This window comes from Hylaeus volcanicus, unplaced genomic scaffold (genome assembly GCF_026283585.1).
Source record: "Hylaeus volcanicus isolate JK05 unplaced genomic scaffold, UHH_iyHylVolc1.0_haploid 12186, whole genome shotgun sequence".
Taxonomy (NCBI): Eukaryota; Metazoa; Arthropoda; class Insecta; order Hymenoptera; family Colletidae; genus Hylaeus; species Hylaeus volcanicus.
Window position 1 is genome coordinate 185391 of NW_026533136.1, and position 18510 is coordinate 203900.

At 38.6% G+C, this 18510-nt stretch overlaps 1 protein-coding gene across 9 annotated transcripts in view; it reads right to left on the reverse strand.

Moving 5' to 3' along the window:
• Positions 1-18510, reverse strand: part of LOC128882793 (ubiquitin carboxyl-terminal hydrolase 45) — a 186791-nt gene that overhangs the window by 97679 nt on the left and 70602 nt on the right. For 8 of the 9 annotated variants that reach the window (XM_054134544.1, XM_054134541.1, XM_054134540.1 and 5 more), the window contains 3 exons: positions 7402-7569; positions 4280-4501; positions 3826-4088 (listed from right to left, as the gene is read on the reverse strand). In XM_054134544.1, the coding sequence (XP_053990519.1) occupies positions 3826-4088; positions 4280-4501; positions 7402-7569 (653 nt within the window). The remainder of the gene's footprint in view (positions 1-3825; positions 4089-4279; positions 4502-7401; positions 7570-18510) is intronic. The other variant, XM_054134543.1, reaches the window with a different exon arrangement.

Below are 18510 nucleotides of genomic sequence, written 5' to 3' on the forward strand. Positions count from 1 at the left end.
TTGATGAAAGATGTGAATCCAGAAATGATTATTGTACATTCATAAGGAAAACTTGGTAGCTAAAAATATCTCGCCTGTTCTAAATGAAATACTACATGCAGTAATAAAGTGTGTTAATGCTATTAAAGCTAGTGCCAAATGTGAGCGTCTCTTCAAGTTATTTTGTGAAGAACAAAATGAAGACCATGTGAGACTTATACTTCATACTGAAGTAAGATGGATATCCAAAGGAAACTGCTTGAAAGGATTTATGCAACTGTTTGATACTCTTAGTGATTTTTTAAGCGACAAACCTGAAATGAAGTATCTGTTAACAATCGATGGTAAAGCATTTGTAAGTTATTTAGCCGATATCTTTGAAAAACTAAATATATTAAATAAGCAACTTCAAGGACCAAATAAAACAGTTGTCGATGCAAAAACAAAGATATTTGGTTTCATTACCAATATAGAGTTATATCAGAAACATATTAACAACAAAAACTTTGAACAGTTTCATTGGCTCCAAAAATGTGAAGTAACTGATTGATTTGAATATTCTATCAGCTGATTTAAAAGAAAGATTTTCTGACTTAAAACAAATTGATTTCCCAACATGGATGATGCACCCAATATTAGTGGATTTGTCTGATATATCAAATATGCAATATCAAGAAGAACTCGCAGAATTGCAAAATGATGAATCAGTAAAAACTTTATTTAATATAAAAGGAGCGATGGCATGGTTTTGTGAAGAAACTGAAATTAAGTACCCAAATGCAACCAAATGTGCAAGAAAACTTTTACTACCGTTTCCATCTTCATATTTAGCTGAATGTGGATTTAGTGCTGTAAATGATTTACTGATAAAAAAAAGAAATCGACTTGATATAACACAACGTGGAGACTTAAGATTAAAGCTAAGTAAATTGGAACCTAATATAAAATCTCTGTGCAGCAAGCATCAAGCGCAAGGATCGCACTAAATGAATATAGAAAAATTAACATTAAAATTATTCTGAATTTCAGTTTTTCATTATATGTTTTGAAATTTTACTTATGATGTTTTGATAACAATTTCATAGTGATTTCCTTCTAAAACTTATCATTTATATTTCTAAAGGGAACAAAACAATTTTTAAAGGTTAAAAATTATGTATGGGGGCATAAAAATTTTAGAAATGTTAAGGTGGGGCATGGCCTAAAAAAGGTTGGGAAACACTGGTCTAAACAGTCTCAGTTTGTGGTTGATACACTATTTAGCTTCTTCATTTCACCGTCAAAGTGCGGAGCAGTCAGTTTACATGAGTTGTCATTAGGGTCTGAACGTCTGCAGTGTTGAACACAGCATTTTAGATGCGCACAGTTAGAAAGCACCGAATTTTTCATTGTGTTATACAGTGTCGGCTTTGCACTTTACTGGAAAGAACCTTCATGTACTGGCTGCTCATTTCGATTTCACATCTTTTTCTACTTTCTTGTATTTTTTTAAGGCGATCTTGTCGATTTTTTTTTAAACTCGCTAAAGCGGAGCGAGGGCCTGCACCCGTACGTGGTCAGACCAGACCGGACTCCAATTTAACGTGGGCTGACCACTACGGACGCAGGGTCTCGTACCACTTTTGAATGCCGTTTCCGTCCGGCCCACTTACTACTCTTTCAAATCTGCGCCGATTTGACAACGAAAGCGTAATTCAAAACTCTGATTTTTGGGGGATCTGTTAATAAAGCATTCGCGCGTCCGAATCCGCGAACGGTGTTGACGTGGGGTTACTCGTTCACTCTGCAGATGGGCCTGAAGTTGGAAGCGAGTTTTTAAAAAAATCGACCTTTTCGAATTTTATTGCCATTCACACGGGAAAAAGACATCAAAACTGTGTCACACCCATGCCCTGGACTGTTGGACATGTGATCCACGCAACGAACCAACGTTCCAACCCTTACATTCGGGGTGGACCACCCCTACCTCTGCTCCTCTCCCTTCAGCTCCAGGGGTAGTTTTCGAAACGAGACCTTTTCGGCATTCATCCTTAACGTATCGAGAACAAACATGGTGAATTTCATCGCCCTCCGATGTGTAGAAGTGCTCCCTTATGAAGGAGGTTGAAAATTTGCAAGCTGTTCCACCCCCTCAAAGGGTGCCTATGGGGTGCACGGTATGGGTGATAGCATTTTCTGGATAAGGGGAGTCCAGAGAATGCATTGAACCCAAAATCGAGACCGTCGTCCAAAAATTGTAGATTTTAGAGGGGGTGTGAGGTTGTGGGGGGGGGGGGTGTCCGAGAGGGATTTCAAGGGGTGCATTTTGTAGAGGGCATCAAGGAGAGTCGCCCCAAAGGTTTTTTTGAATTTTTTAACCCCTTCCGTCATCCCTGGCCTGTTTCAAAGAGGCGTTTTTCTACACCCTCCCCTTTAGGGGCGTGAAATAACCCCTTCACATCAATCCTCGCTCATGCAAGTTTGCACACACCCAAAAGACACTTGAAGACTACTCCTCACGAAGTTTCACCGAAATCGGTTGAAAACTCTCATAATTATGAGCATTTGAAAAATCGTTCCGGTTTGCTTGTCCGCTAGTGTACATATGTGACTAGGTACATGTTATACATCAATAGATTTAGAAAAAAAATATGTTCGTTTTTGTTATTATATAAACTGTGATTACTTTTAAAATAATGTTATAAACAAACTATTTACTATAAACTCTTCGCGAACTGGTGTTAGGTTCCCGCGGACTGCAGAAATGAATGTTCTCGGTCTTGGTTATAATGTAAAACTTTATTCTCGTCAATTCGAAATTCGTTGCAATCACACACAATAGAGCAGTATAGTTCAACCCTCAACCACTCAACCCTCGCAAAACTATAAACACCGTTGTTGGGGACTTCGCCCCCAAACCCCCAACCAGGAGCGAGCCCCCGGGCCCCCATCTTTTTACTGTACGAATAAAGATCGCGCGCTACTTTATATGAATCAATTTGAAACAGCTTGAATCATGAGCCAGGGCAATCGATAGCTGACGCGTAAAAACTCACAGACGCATGTGTGTATTTTGAGCCTATACATTCGCGTAAACAATTGACTCAACGCTTACACATATGATTATTATCATTTTCTGACTAGTAGTTACTCAAAAAACTACTGTATTCGTTGAGCGTCATCAATCAAGACATTTGTCACATTCGCCATTACGAAATGGGAATTATATTTAACAGTATTCAATATTCCCGCCCTCACCAACAACTAGCCCAAACCTACTCAAACAGTATTTTCGTGTAGACAGTATACGCATTAACAAGTTTATCACATTCCCCAATACGAGTTGGGGATTATATAAAATCACCGGTGAATTTGATACATATTCCAGAATTTATCACATTCACCAACTTCTGTGGGCATTATGCATAATCACCAGGGATTATATATAATTATCGCATTTATCACATTCACGGTAACATATACGTGTCGAATTGAGTGACCCCCCCCCCATTTTCGAAGTCGACTAAAAAATGTAAATGTTTTGAAAAATATTTTGAATTTTTTAGGAAATATACAATTTTACATGACTTCTTTGATTGCTTAATTTGTTACATTGATTTTAAAAGAAATGATTAAAACCTTCAGATAAAACCCTTAAATAAATAAACGACAAAATGATGTTTTAACTAGATATTTTTGGTCCTGATTGAATTCTAGGTATCAATATTTGTATATTATATAATCCATTATCATCGATGAAAACGTGAATTTTAACCTGAAATTTTGCCAAATATTTTGAAAATCACAAGACAGCAAATATTTCTGTCTGGTTCCATATTCAGTTACATATATCACAGTAAAACTTACTTTAAAACTGGTGGTTGTGGTTTGTCAATCATTACTGACAAGCTCAGATCTAGGAATGGTTCTGTACTCTGAGAAGTATGGTGACAGTCAAGACATTCCAATGTAGAAACCAAAACTCCACGAAAAACGAGTTCCGGTCCAAGTAATCTTGCACTAGCCTGATTTCCATAGAATTTTACACGAGATTTGAGGGTTTTTTCTACTCCTTCGGGATTTGTTTTTTCAGTTAAACCAACTTCTTTTAGAATTATGCTCTGATACCTCTAAAAAAATCAAAACAGTATTTTTATTTCATTTATAAATTCTAATAAAATCACAACAATAACAATAATAATATTAGAAATGTAATTAATGTTTTAAAATATTATGAATTATTTAAAAACATTTTATTATTGAAGTTTTAGTAATGAAGTACCATGCAACTGAACATTTATAAGAATGTTGAAAATCTCACCCTGAGATCCTCATTTCGAACTAGTTCTAAAAGGTGTCTAAGAAGTTCGTGTGAATCATGTTGTCCCCCATCCATACACTGTATTGTCTTTTTCTTAAAAGAGTTTAATAACTCTGATGGACGGTAAGATTGTCGTCCATCAGAGTTTTGCATTTCCACAAGTGTCTCATATAAAACTGAAGTGAAATTGCCCCAACCTTCTAAAGTACCTTCTATAGGTGGCTGAAAGAAATTTGTTTATTAGAAAAAAAAAGAAAAAAAATATACATGTCAAATTGAGTAACCTCCTCCTTTTCGAAGTCGGTTAAAAAGTACATTATTTTATCTATTTTTATTACGTATACAGGGTGTCCCATGCTAAGTGTTACGGAGCTCTAACTCCAAAACTATCGGCCGTATGCAAAATTTCAAATATAGAAATTGCATGGTAAAATGTTTCAGCGGGAAGGATTTTTGTTAACTTTGCTTTTATTTGTTGTTTGTTATTATTGTTATTATTTAACGAGATATGATGGTCCAGTTTCATTTTGACAAGTGGAACTATATATTTTTTTTAGACCATGCGATAGTACTTTTCAAGACGAATTCATTAAGCTTTAATGTTGTAACGCGAATTAGTAGTCGCGACCCTCTCCTCTCGCGCTTGCGCCCTGCCACGCTTAATCCTCCTTCCCCAACCGTAGTACCGACGGCCGCCGCTAGGCCAAAACCATGTGCCGCGCTACCGCGCGGCACTCTCTCGCTACCAAAAGTGGGGAATGCCGTGCATAACTACCGAGCCGCGACGCTCCAACAGGCAGCACGGCTGAGCGAGTGATACTGTACAGACATACTTCTCTGTAATAAATATCTATTCGCCGCTCAGGCGCTCTCTCTTTCATTTCTTTGTATACCTTGCTATTCTCCTCCTACGGGGCGCGTCCGAAGAAATAAACCGAAGAGATCGACCAAAGAGCTCCCTTTTCGGACGCGGAAAAACCGTTTAACTAACCATTCCACAACGAAGCTCGGTCTTCGTAGCGTGGGAATACCTCGGCCGCCGGAAAGACGCTTACTGCTTAGACGGACGTCTCCGGATCTCCACGGCTACTCGCTCCGGGAATGATACTCGTTCTAACGCTGTTTATCCAACCCCATTAGGGCAACTCCCACCGTAACTCCTCTTTTCTCGAATCCTCCTAACTCCGAGGAATTGTATTTCGCCAAAGCGACTGAGGTCTCGAAATCGCCCGTGCGTATCACTGCGTGGCCATTGTAGCGCGTTCACCATCACCGAAGACCCAGCCCTACGACGCGAGCCTGACGCCCGACTGACAATCAGGGCACCCTTCGCGACGGTTCAACCATCCCGAACCGATACCGTGACAATGTATTTACCAGATTTTTATTAGTTTTCAAGATAGAACGCTTCAAAGTTTGGTCATTTTCAAGGAACAACTCGGTTCGGCCCCGGTTTGTCCCATTGATGCAGTAAACACCATGCGGCTCTTGAAATCGATACGGAGGGTCTCACTTGGGATTCTAAGCCCAGAATATTGGGATTCTTGCCATTTTCCTTCCTTGGGCCTAGAATTCCAAGCGAGACCCCTCGGTATCGATTTCAAGAACCGCATGATGTTTACTGCATCAATGGGACCGACCGGAGCCGAACCGAGTTGTTTCCTTGAAAATTACCAAACTTTGATGCGTTCTATCTAGAAAACTAATAAAAATGGGGTAAATACATTAAAGCTTAATGAATTCGTCTTGAAAAGTACTATCGTACGGTCTAAACAAAAATATATAGTTCCTTCTGAAAAACGAAACTTGACCATCATATCTCGTTAAATAACAAAGTTAACAAAAATTCCTTCTCGCTGAAACATGAGACCCACTTTACCATGCAATTTCCATGTTTGAAATTTTCCATACGGGCGATAGTTTTGGAGTTAGAGCTCCATAACACTTAGGTTGAGACACCCTGTATAATCACTGAATTTATTTAAATCGAAATATTATGAAGTTATACGATAATAAAGTAAAAAAGAATCTACCGATTTGTATGGCTTTGACTTATATTATCAAGATCAAAATCTTGTGTATTATCACGGGCATACAAACTAATGGGTATTCAAAAAAGTTGGTGGCATTTTGTCACTCGATCAAGGCGAGAATGCTACGCAGGCTTGTGAAAAAATTTGTGGTTTTTACGGACAAAAGGCTCTATCAAAATTTTGATGTCAAAGATACATCATGCTGTGGACGACCAATCACAGAACGATGTGATGAAATCATGCTAATGGTTGAGAAACGCTACGAACTTCTTCGAATACCCAATATTAAACTTTTATTGTAACAATTTTGTATATGTACTAGAATTTTCTAAATATGCAGGATAAATCACTTTAATCTAAATTAGTTAGACTTCAAATTTGATAAAACATAATGAACCTGCAAAAGAAAGGGTTGTAAGGTATGTTAAAATCTATTTCTCTACAACTTTACCTTTTGCATAAGTACATATTGTGAGAATATGAATAAATTATGCAGATAAATATTACTTGTTATTAAAAGCACTAGCTAAAATTGTAAAACCGTATGATATTTCATTTAAGAATGAAGATAACGTGTTCTTCTACTCCTGAATTTTCCTGCCATGGTCGCTGTACCTGCCGTTTTATGTGGCATATGAGGTCCATGTATCACACAAAAGAGTTCAGGGAACCATACAATACCACTTTTTGAGAAAACCGTATGTAATAATTTACGCAGTCTATACAAATTACGACAATTACTTCTATCTGCGAATAATGTCTATTTTAATATGTAGAATCTTAGTTTCAATTGTTTAAATTAAAAATTTGAATTTTTTAAATTTTCATTAACCTTTTGTCACATGTTAATATTTCGCCGTAGAGGCGCCCACAGAATTGTGATATAAATTATTTATAGTGTCGTAGCAGCAACTCTCTAAAGTAAGTTAATAAAGTACATATAAACATTTTATTCATTGATGTGTAACACAAGAAACAATATTTCTTTTTCTTACGATGTATAAGAACTATAGTTTATATTGAAACTGCATGTAAGGAATAATAAATCATGTGGAAACTTTATACAAAGTTTTAATAAAACTGACTTACAAGTTCGACTTCTTCCGAGCTATTTGCAAGCTTGTGCTTCCCTCCTGGTAGAATGAACTTCTGTCCAGGAAGACGTAGATCATTGAGAACTTTCACTAGGAAAGGTGTCTGCGCTAAACATTGTAGAACTGCATTGAAAAAACAAGTGTTTCCCAAATTCATTAAACCCTGGGACAATAAAAATTTGTACATCCTAATTATTTTCTAACAATAATATCATATAAATACATTAACTTTTTTTCCTTAACTCTACATATACAGGGTGTCCCAAAAATGTTGGAGTTCCTTGAAAAGGGTGGTATGATGATTTGAAACAACTTTTTCCTTTGCAAAAATGTCAGATGGGGCTTCGTTAAGCAGATATTAACAAAAAACCCCGACCAATCAGAGCGCGCGCATACAGTTGGAGCGGCCGTGCTAGCGAAGGCTACGCGCTAGGCGGCCGCGCTCGTACGCGACAGTGACTCGACGTGTATCCAACTATCCAAGGATATTGACGCGGCCGCCTAGCGCGTAGCCTTCGCTAGCACGGCCGCTCTAACGGTATGCGCGCGTTCTGATTGGTCGGGGTTTTTTGTTAATATCTGCTTAACGTTGTTGCGAAAAAGTTGTTTCAAATCACCTTCCGAACCACCCCTTTCAAGGAGCTCCAACATTTTTGGGACACCCTGTATACTACACAAAATGAAATTCCCAAGATTATTAACCCTTTGACTGCGTCTCTCTAGGAAAAAGGAATACACACCGCAACACAAAGATAGTCTACAATATAGTCACCAATTTTAATGCACTTTGGTACAGACCTTCTTTATCGAAAAATATTTCTTCCGTGTTTCGACGTTTTTTTAGCTATGTGAACTTGGCACCCGACTTTTCAAAAATTAATTTTTTTTTATAGAAAACGATAGTATTTCGTTTGTACCTGATTGTACAATCAATTAATAATTCAAAAAATTCAAAAAATGGTCAGCACCCGACATCGAGATATTTCAAATCTGGGTTTTCCCGATTTTTTAGAATCGTTTGTACCAGTTTGTGCCGCCTTTAGTTTCGTTTGTACCTCAATAGTTTAAATTTTATAATTCAACCGTATCAACAATTGCTTGTAAAATTTAAACTATTAAGGCATAAACGAAAGAAAAGCATTTCCGGCGGGTACAAACGATTCTAAAGAATCGGGAAAAAACAGATTTTTAATATCTTGAAAATTAACGAACTTCATTCTCCGCAGATCAACAATTGCTTGTAAAATTTAAACTATTGAGGTACAAACGAAACGAAAAGCGGTATAAATGGGTACAAACGATTCTAAAGAATCGGGAAAACCCGATTTCAAAAATCTCAATGTCGGGTGCTGACCATTTTTTGAATTTTTTTAATTATTAATTGGTGGAGGTACAAACGAAACTATTGAAGGTACAATCAGGTACAAACGAAATACTATCGTTTACTATAAAAAAAAATTAATTTTTGAAAAGTCGGGTGCCAAGTTCACATAGCTCGTTTTTTTTAGATAAGCCCCGAAATAATCGAGGTCAAAGGTCACAGCGTGCATCCGTTTTGGACCAGGGGGTATTGATAGAACTTCAAAAACCAATGAATTTTTACTTATATTTATATATTTAGGAGTCGCAAATCAATATTTTTCGAGTTTTTAAAGATTTTATGTATACATTGTGTAACATGAATACCCGTGACTTCATCGTGGTTTTCAAGCGAACGGCATGGTCGAGCGGTTAAAGTGTCTGTCTGTGGTTCCGATGGTCCTGTGTTCGATTCCTGAGGATACTTTTTTTTTTGTTAGTTAGTTTAAGTATTTTCATGCTATAATTATTTTCATATTTTCCGTGGAAAAATAAGAAACATGTAAAATCATATTAACTTAATTTTTCAGTATATATCAGTATATATAATTTTTCAGTATATATGTATATTTATGAGATAAAATGAGATTCAATCTCTTCTTAATATTGGATGAATATGTATTAAATATTTTGTATTACTAGGGTATATACAGGGTGGGGAAAAAGTATGAAAACCCCTAGATATTGTGATGTCGAGCCAATACTTAGATAAAGACATTGCGCATTTCATTTCGAACGAAAGCATGAAATTGTTTGATAGATTTAAGATACCTACAAACTTTGTAAAAAAACGATCCGACAACTTATGAGAATGATCAACCTTTTACAGTAGGCTTAAGGGGGAATCCTGAATTAGGAGGTCTAAAAACAGCAATTTTTCGTGAATTTTTTTAGGATGGAAAAAACTAATTAATTCTATCGAACTTTTTATCCTATTTTCATACATACGTTATAGAATTCGAAAACGCGCGCCAAAACCGGAGCGAATTGGACGGTGAGCGAGAGAGAGTGAGAGTGAGAAAGTAGAAAAAGGCGTGCGAGGATCCGTGAGAAGTAGAATGAGATTTCGGCGAGAGCGCGAGTGTGTGAACGGCCAAGTTTAATATTTTATTCTTTTCTTTTTGTATAATAAATAATACATATAATATCCACCTGTAACAAAATCATAAGTGGGATTGTACTCACGGCGCCGAAAAACCGTGCAAACCGAAGTTTGCGTGAAAAAAAAGATTTTCCGGTGTGAGCACGTGGCCGCGAAGAAAGCACTACGTTGTGTTCGATTGGTGTAAATGCATACGGTGGACATCAGGGTCCGTTTGAAAGTTCTAGTGTTTTTTGAAGGGTATAACGAGCAAGGTCCGAAGGGATGTCGACCGCTCAAGAGTGCACCACGGGCATGAAGGAGCTAGGAACGGGCGGTGGCTGCTACTGTGGCGGAGACTTCGTGTTGCCGGAATTTGATCCTGTTACATCCGTCTCTCGCTCACTCTCCAGGCGAATGCGCTAACATTTAAATTAAGTAAGGAGATGGCAAGAAGATGGGAATATCTTCATGCCACCTCTCTTTTAATTCAATGCCACATAGGAGTGACACTAGATGGGAATATCTACAAGATACCTCCTATGTGTGCTAAAACAAATGCCAAGTCTAAGAGATTAAGACAACGCTGAGTCGATAGTCCTATGTCAGCACTTGCGCCAGAGTGGCGCGTCGCCACAAGGATAAGAATTGCAGCTACCAAGCAAAGTGCAAGAGTACATCCTTACTTGAAATTGCGATATCTCCAAAATAAAATAAGAATTTAACCCAGCTATGAGCGAGTCACGAATTTTCCGCGTAATAGGAAAAGAGGGGGCATTGCATCCGCATAGAGACAATGCCCCACTCACAAAATTTAGGCTTTCCCTAGGGTATAAATACTGCCGCAAAAATAGAGAGCCTCATTGTTATATTGATATTCATTCTCAACTTAGATAGTCTCGTGGAGATTCTCGTGCATCGTAAATCGTCAATCGTCAATTGTAAAAATTGTAAATCATTAGATTGTTAACTATCAATCATAACAGTCGTGCAAGGACTATAATAAACGCAGTTATTTTGTATAACAGTTTAGAGTTCGATCTCTTCCCTCATTACTCCAAATTCCCTTTTTCCTTTTACTCTGAACGAGGTGGTTAGAGAGGGCAACCGCTTTAACCCCTCCAAAGGAGAAAACATCAATAAACGGAAATAGGAGAGGATCACCGCTCTATTTCCATTTATATAAATGCCCAAAAGAACCCGTCGTGCGGGACGTAAGAATCAACTTCGTAAATTAATCCGCGAGTTTAGTGAACCCGCGATAGCAGGACGCTACTCGCTCAGGATATTCGCTTCAACAACAAGACCAGAAGGACTCAAGAATAGGATACCAGGCATCACCTGGAAGCTGACATCGATAAACTACACCGTGGTGTTGCCGTCTTTCACCGACATCCTAATAAGCGACCCACGATACGGCCATTACCTGTTTAGGAGCACCTATCGACCTAAGTAAGTATTTTGCGGGTACATTCAAAAATAAAACAAATAGGTAACATAAAGAACTTGACGCAGTTAGTCAATCCCGCTCAGACGCGTGTCCACAGGGAGGGGCGTGGAGCAAAAGTGAGAAATTAATTTGTATGTGTGAACTTCGATTCTCGTGAATAGAAGCTAGGACGTAACAATCCAGTCCGTGGACGGTTAACCATCGAAGAATGGATCGAGAAAATAGAAGAGTGGGGATACTCTCTCGAAACTCGCGGGGGTGGCTAGAACATGGAGGGATAGTCTGAATCGCACGTGGCTTCAGTGGAAACAGCTCTTCAAAGAAAACTTTCCCTCTGCGAGAAGCAGCGTCACGATTCGTCTGGAAGCTTAGAAATACAAACGAAAATCAGGTCAGGATTTAACAGAATACTTTTACGAAAAATTAAATCGCTATAATCGTGCTAGCATGAGAAATGCGGAGGCCATCGAGTGGATTGTGCACGGTCTGAACAACAAAATGCCGAACAACGCAAGTACCAGAAAAGATAGAACGAGAGAAAAGTCAACCATGGAAGACAACGAGGAAATAGCAGGCATGATGTTAGAGAAAAAGAAAAATCTTTTAGAACACCCTGTAATGGAAACCCTTGCAAAGGAGCAGAAACTGGCAAGGGAGGTGGAGACTATATGTTCTGACAGATCTGCGACACCAAATAATAGCGGAAGCGCACAATGCGTTAGCGCACTTAGGGGTAGAGAAAACCACGGAGCAGGTAAAGCGAGAATATTACTTTCCCGAGCTCAAGGAATGCGTGGCGCAGTAAATAAATCCCCCTGGTTTTCTGCACCCATTAGATAAGGGTAACCGACCCTTCCAAACAATTCACTTAACCATCTTGGACCTTTTGTAAATACAGAAAACGGGAACAAATATGTACTGGCGAGTATCTGCGGGTTTAGTAAATACGCGGTGCTGAACCTGTAAGCGATACTAGAGCGGATTTAGTTGTACAATTCATGGGAGAATATATTGCACACTACGAGAAACCCGACCGGGTCATAACCGATCGAGGAACAGCCTTCACGGCAAGGACCTTCGAACAATTTTGTGAAGGGTACAACATTTATCATGTACGCGTCGCGATGGATACCCCGCGAGCAAACGGGCAAATTGAGCGATTGAATTCAGTCATTACCACGTGTTTAGGAACTACCACTGAGGACCTCGCAGGTGAGGATTGGGATATAAAAGTATATAGCGTGCAGTGGGCGATTAATGGCAGTAGGCACAAAGTAATTAGGCGCACGCCGTATGAAGTAGTTTTTAATTTTCCTGTAACGGGTTGGCACGAAACCCCCCTTACCCGCGAGATCCGAGCGTTGAACGAAGAGCTAGGCGTTGAACACGAGCAGCAAGATATACAAACCTTGCTTAGAGACAACCAAATCGATGTGAAAAAGAAATACGATAAATGGCGTAAAGCACCGAGGAAGTACGCGATGGGCGATGTTGTACTCATCCGAAGCGAAGCCCCAAGCACGGGAGAAAGTAGGAAATTAGCGCCAAAATACAGGTGTCCCAAAAATGTTGGAGTTCCTTGAAAAGGGTGGTATGATGATTTGAAACAACTTTTTCCTTTGCGAAAATGTCAGATGGGGCTTCGTTAAGCAGATATTAACAAAAAACCCCAACCAATCAGAGCGCGCGCATACAGTTGGAGCGGCCGTGCTAGCGAAGGCTACGCGCTAGGCGGCCGCGCTCGTACGCGAACAAGTGACCTGACGTGCATCGAAGGAAATGGTGTAGCGTAGCAAATGAAAAAGACGTGACAAATAAAATTAAAGTTTTGTCATGTCTTGTTTGTCATTTAAAGCGAGTAAAGAATAAAAGGTAAATCGAAAAGAATCATGTGTAACGTAAAAAGACGAATGCACAGTTTTCTTTAAGCAAAAGCGAAAATAATTATTTGAACTAAGAAAACAAAGAATACGTAAATTTCATTTTCAAATAACGCATAAACAAATAGGCAATGTAACGGAAAATAACGTCACACATGATTCTTTTCGAACCGCTTTTTTTAGACCTCCAATTTCGGGATACCCCCTTAAATATAATTAAACATTTGCGAGTAGTGAATGATACTGCGGAAAGAGCGATTAAATTAATGTCCGACTATAATCCGAAACAACCGATTCTCTACATTGTTTCAGATTACCGTAAGCAATATCCCGATATTAGGAAAAGCAGGGTTTGAACAATAATCAATTACTATTTAGTTAGATAATTAATTTAAACAAATTTAATTCAATCAACTTGATTAATAAATATTTTAAATAAATGTAATTAAAAATTGTTTAATTAAAATTGAATTAAGCAGAGTTAATTGAAAGTCGTTTAATTGACGATTGATATGAGCGAATTCAATTGAAGATATTTAATTGACGATTACTGTAAGTAGAATTAATCGTAAGACGTTTGATTGACAATTGATTTAGTTGGAGTTAATCCAAAGTCGTTTAATTGACGATTAATCTGAACGCAAGGCTTACGCTGCTGTATGCTTCACATTTGTTTAAAACCTGCAAACTGATAAGAAGAAAGTAAAACGGGAAAAACGTCAGAATATTACTTGTATTGTTTATACCAAATATGGCAATGTCCGCCATTGTTTTGTTAGCGACAGATTCTCGAAAGGTCAAGACAGCCGAACGATCACGCCGCGTCGCTCTTACAGGCAGAATGCCTGGGTACGCAACACTGTACAGAATAATAATTATATTTCGAGCCTCGTTCTTCGAGATTACATGTAGTAGTACTCCTTGTCCCAACAATTCACAACGTTTAGAGGCCCGTGCACTTTTCTTCATTATTTTTCCGTTGTGCGAACAGTTCGCACGTAAAGCATTCGTCTCCAGAAATTTTAAAAAGGAAAATATATTTCAAAATATGGGAAAGAGCAAGAAGAATAAGCGTTCGTCAACAAGCAGGGAAAGAAGTAGATCAAAAAGTCCGGACGTTAAAAAGCGACTAAAGGTTATCGAGGAAACCTTACGTTTCCTTGTGAAAGACGCCGAAAACAGAGCAACCAGAGACCAAATCACAAATTCGTCACTGAAAGCAGGCAGTGCTCTGCCAAAAAATTCGGCGATTTCAAATATGGAAGTCGTCTCGACAGGTAGGTATAAATACCATATTCAGGTGATTTTTATTTAAGGTTATGTGCCTCGACGGTGGAGCCTATCGAGAAGGAAGGCCATATGCCGATCATTTCTATGACTGAGAGATCTTACTCATAAGAGCAGACAAATCAGTACATTTTCCTTTTGTTTCGTTTTGATTTTTAGAGCAAACCTTGAACAAAGAAAATACCTCGCCGATTTTAAATGAGGCACCATCGTACAGTAAAACTGACGAAAATTCGACTAAGTTATAGCGTTAGACGAGGTCATACTGGAAAAGATGGGCGACGACCCAACAGATTTGGTTCAGAAGGACCATGTTTTCCATCCAGAGTGATACGTAGATAATAGAAAATACCCTAAAAAAGTATTCAAGAAAGGGTTCATGCACACTAGAAGCTCCCTTATTAAATAAAGAATTCATAAAAGCAACTCCTGAGAGCACAGTGAAAAGGGATGAACATTTTGTTCATACCCAAAATTCAGTGGGTTCAGCCCTATCGGCATTAGGAGCAGCTATATCAATGTTGCTCTCAGAAGGTGAGGAGGAGGTAGATAGATTGGAACTGTTCGAAAAGCTATTTGACATAGGTAAGATTCTTACTGAGATCTTTCACAACCAATCGAAGGCAAGAAAGACATACATCTAGAGACGCGATAGCGTCTCGACGCCAAGTTCATGAAAAATTATACAGTTATCCTGTATAACGTGGCGCTACCGCTATCTTTTACAGGAGAGATGGTCCATTCTAATCTAACTTGAAACTTCCTTCATTAATACCTCATCACGCCTGCTATATTTTCTAAATTTAAACGCATTTTTCTTATGTAAATCGCATATAAGCTTTCGAATAAAACCAAAATCAATCAAATTGGTACACGTACAACAGCGATATCGTAATATCATGTCACGATACATCCAAAAATATTACCGTCTTATACTTTTCCAGTCGATTTTTCGTCAACCCGTAGCCAATAGGAGACAAGGCCGTTCGTCGATTCGTCGACTCTCGGAATCAGTCGGCAAGGTTTGTCGACGGGTCTCGTTTGGGATTCCAGGCCCAAGGAAGGAAAACAGGAAAATTATTACCTACCTAGAAAATTCTCGGCGCTACAAGTATAATTCATCAGTAGCGGTCAATACTTTTCCCATTTTCCTTCCGTGGGCCTGGAATCGCAAGCGAGATCCTCCGTATCAATTTCAAGAATCCCATGGTGCTTACCGCATCAATGGGACCGCCCGGGGTCGAACCGAGTTTTTTCCTTGAAAATTAGCAAAACTTTGAAGCGTTATAGCTTGAAAACTAATAAAAATGGGGTAAATACATTAAAGCTTAATGAATTCGTCTTGAAAAGTACTATCGTATGGTATAAAAAAAATATACAGTTCCATTTGAAAAACGAAACTTGACCATTATATCTCGTTAAATAACAAAGTTAACAAAAATTCCTTCTCACTGAAACATGAGCCCGACTTTACCATGCAATTTCCATATTTGAAATTTTGTACTCGGCCGATAGTTTTGGAGTTGTAGCGCTGTATCACTAAGGCTGAGACACCCTGTATAAAGCGACGCCGTGAGCCGAAGAAACAGGAGCATCGGAAAAACCCTTCAAAATGTCCCTACAGTGCTCCTCGTCTCGGAAGACGGTGTTTTGTTTGTGAATCGACGGATCATGTCCAGGATGATTGTCCTAAACGACAGAAAGTTGCAACTAGCGGTTCTCGATTATCATTTAAGCGCACCATTACTTGTACTCACCGCACGCCCAGAGTTGGCAGTGAGAAACTCGTAGGTACCACGTGGCGACAAGAGTGAGGCGCGCAGATTCCTCCGCACCCCACTGACGGAAATCACTCTCAACTCTGGACGTGCGAACAGTACTTACTGCACTAAACGAGGCAATAAGGAGGACACCTACTGGATCAAGCAAAGGGCTCAACGATATAGCACAGGTCAATCCCAGACCGAACTTCGTGCAAAAACGACCTACAAGACACTGAGAGGAAAACCTGAGGTCAACGCGTGTTACTCGATGCCACATCAGCAGACACCTGTTATCACACGAAATTATATTGTCCGAAATTGCTTGATCGATTCGGATGCAACTTGCTCGCTCATTAAAGAAAGTGTTGCTAAACAAGCGGATTGCAAAATTGAACCGACCTCGGTGACGGTACAAGGACTACGGGATGCTGTGTTCGTGGCTACAGAAATGACTACTACGTTGGTGCAAACAGAGGACGTCACGTTAGAAATGGACTTTTTGGTTGTGACGGATTCCTACATTCCATACGACGCGACGTGATCATCGGTAGAAACATTCTACCCCAAGGAGGTTTGCAGATGCTGATAGACCAAGATGGAACTTCAAAAATTGTACGCTGTCCGTCGAAGCCACTACAGGAAACAACGAGCGAGATGCAACCAGTCGTCTGCGTAGCTGTGGACCATGCCGAACTCGTAAGGAGTAAGCTCAACGATCTGCTTAACTGGTATCGATACATAGCCACAGACGATAACATTGTTCGTAATAAGATAAAAACTGATCAACTCAACATCTAGAGACGCGGTAGCGTCTCGACGCCAAGTACATGAAAAATTATACGCCACCGTGTATACTGGCGCTGGCGCTACCACGTATCTTTCGTAATTCACTCGTAAAACTGCGATTCCAACCTAACCCGAAACTTCTGTCATTAATATCTCGTCACGCCTGCTGTATTCTCTAAATCTAAAGGCATTTTTCTAATGTAAATCGCATATAAGCTTTCTAATAAAACCAAAATCAATAAAATCGGTCTATGTATAACTGAGGTATCGTAATATCATGTCATGAATCTATCAGAAATTGTAGATTTTTCTTCTAATTCTGATTCTGATTCTTATTCTTTTCGTCAACACTTACAATTAGCTAATAGGAGCTAAGGCCATTCGTCGATTCGTCGACTCTCGGAATCAGTCGGCAAGGCTCGTCGGTCGGAATTGTAATATGGCTGTCACTCATGCCGCTCGTTCATTTCTAACCTGTCACTGTCAGTTTGCATTTGTGACATTTGGTTTCTTGCAACAAGACTTTCTGACATGCATTGTGCGTACTTTTGAAAACTTAAAGGACTGAAACTAGAATTAAAATACAATAAATTGTGTGCTACCAATGGTGGATCTATTTGTACATTTTCCCACTTTATTTATTAACATTTAAATTTGTTACAACAAGATTTTCTGCTACGCGTTGTGCATAGTCGTGAATTTTATTCTAATACAATAAATTGTGCGTTACACATAGTGGATCTCTTTCTTTATTTCTCATTTCATGTTTAACATTTCAATTTCTAGCAACAAGACATTTTGCGATGCGTTGTGTGTACTTTGGAAACATAAAAAACTGAATCTGGTATTATAATATAATAAAATGTGGGTTAGAATAGTGTAGACCTCTTTTTTTCATTTCATACTTCATTTTTAACATGTAAGTTTGTTACAACAAGAATTTCTGCCTTGTGTTCGGTGTGCTTTTGAAAACTTAAGGGACTGAATCTGGTATTGTAATATAATACATTCTGCGTTACTCATATGACATTAATTTTATTTGTAAATAACACATACAAACCTTATTTTACTTACAAATTAATGTAGAGCCTACAATAAAAATACATTTGTCTTGTATTATAGTAAGCGTAGAGTGTACGATATACATAATTTTGTCTGAAGTCAGATATAGGAAAGAGACCAGCTTCAGTTCTTTAAGTTTCCAAAAGTATACAGAACGCATGGCAGGATGTCTCACTGCAAGAAATTTAAATGTTAAAGATGAAGCGAGAAATGAAAAAAAGAAATCAACTATTTGTAACGCATAATTTATTGTACTAGAATAAGAAAGTTCAGAAGTATGCAGAAAGTTTTGTTGCAAGAAATTTAAATAATGAGAAAAGGAACAGAGATCCACTATTTGTAATACATAATTTATTGTATTACAATAATATAGAAAAAGAAAGGTCAGACTTAGTCCTTTAAGTTCTCAAAAGTATGCACGACACATGACAGAAAG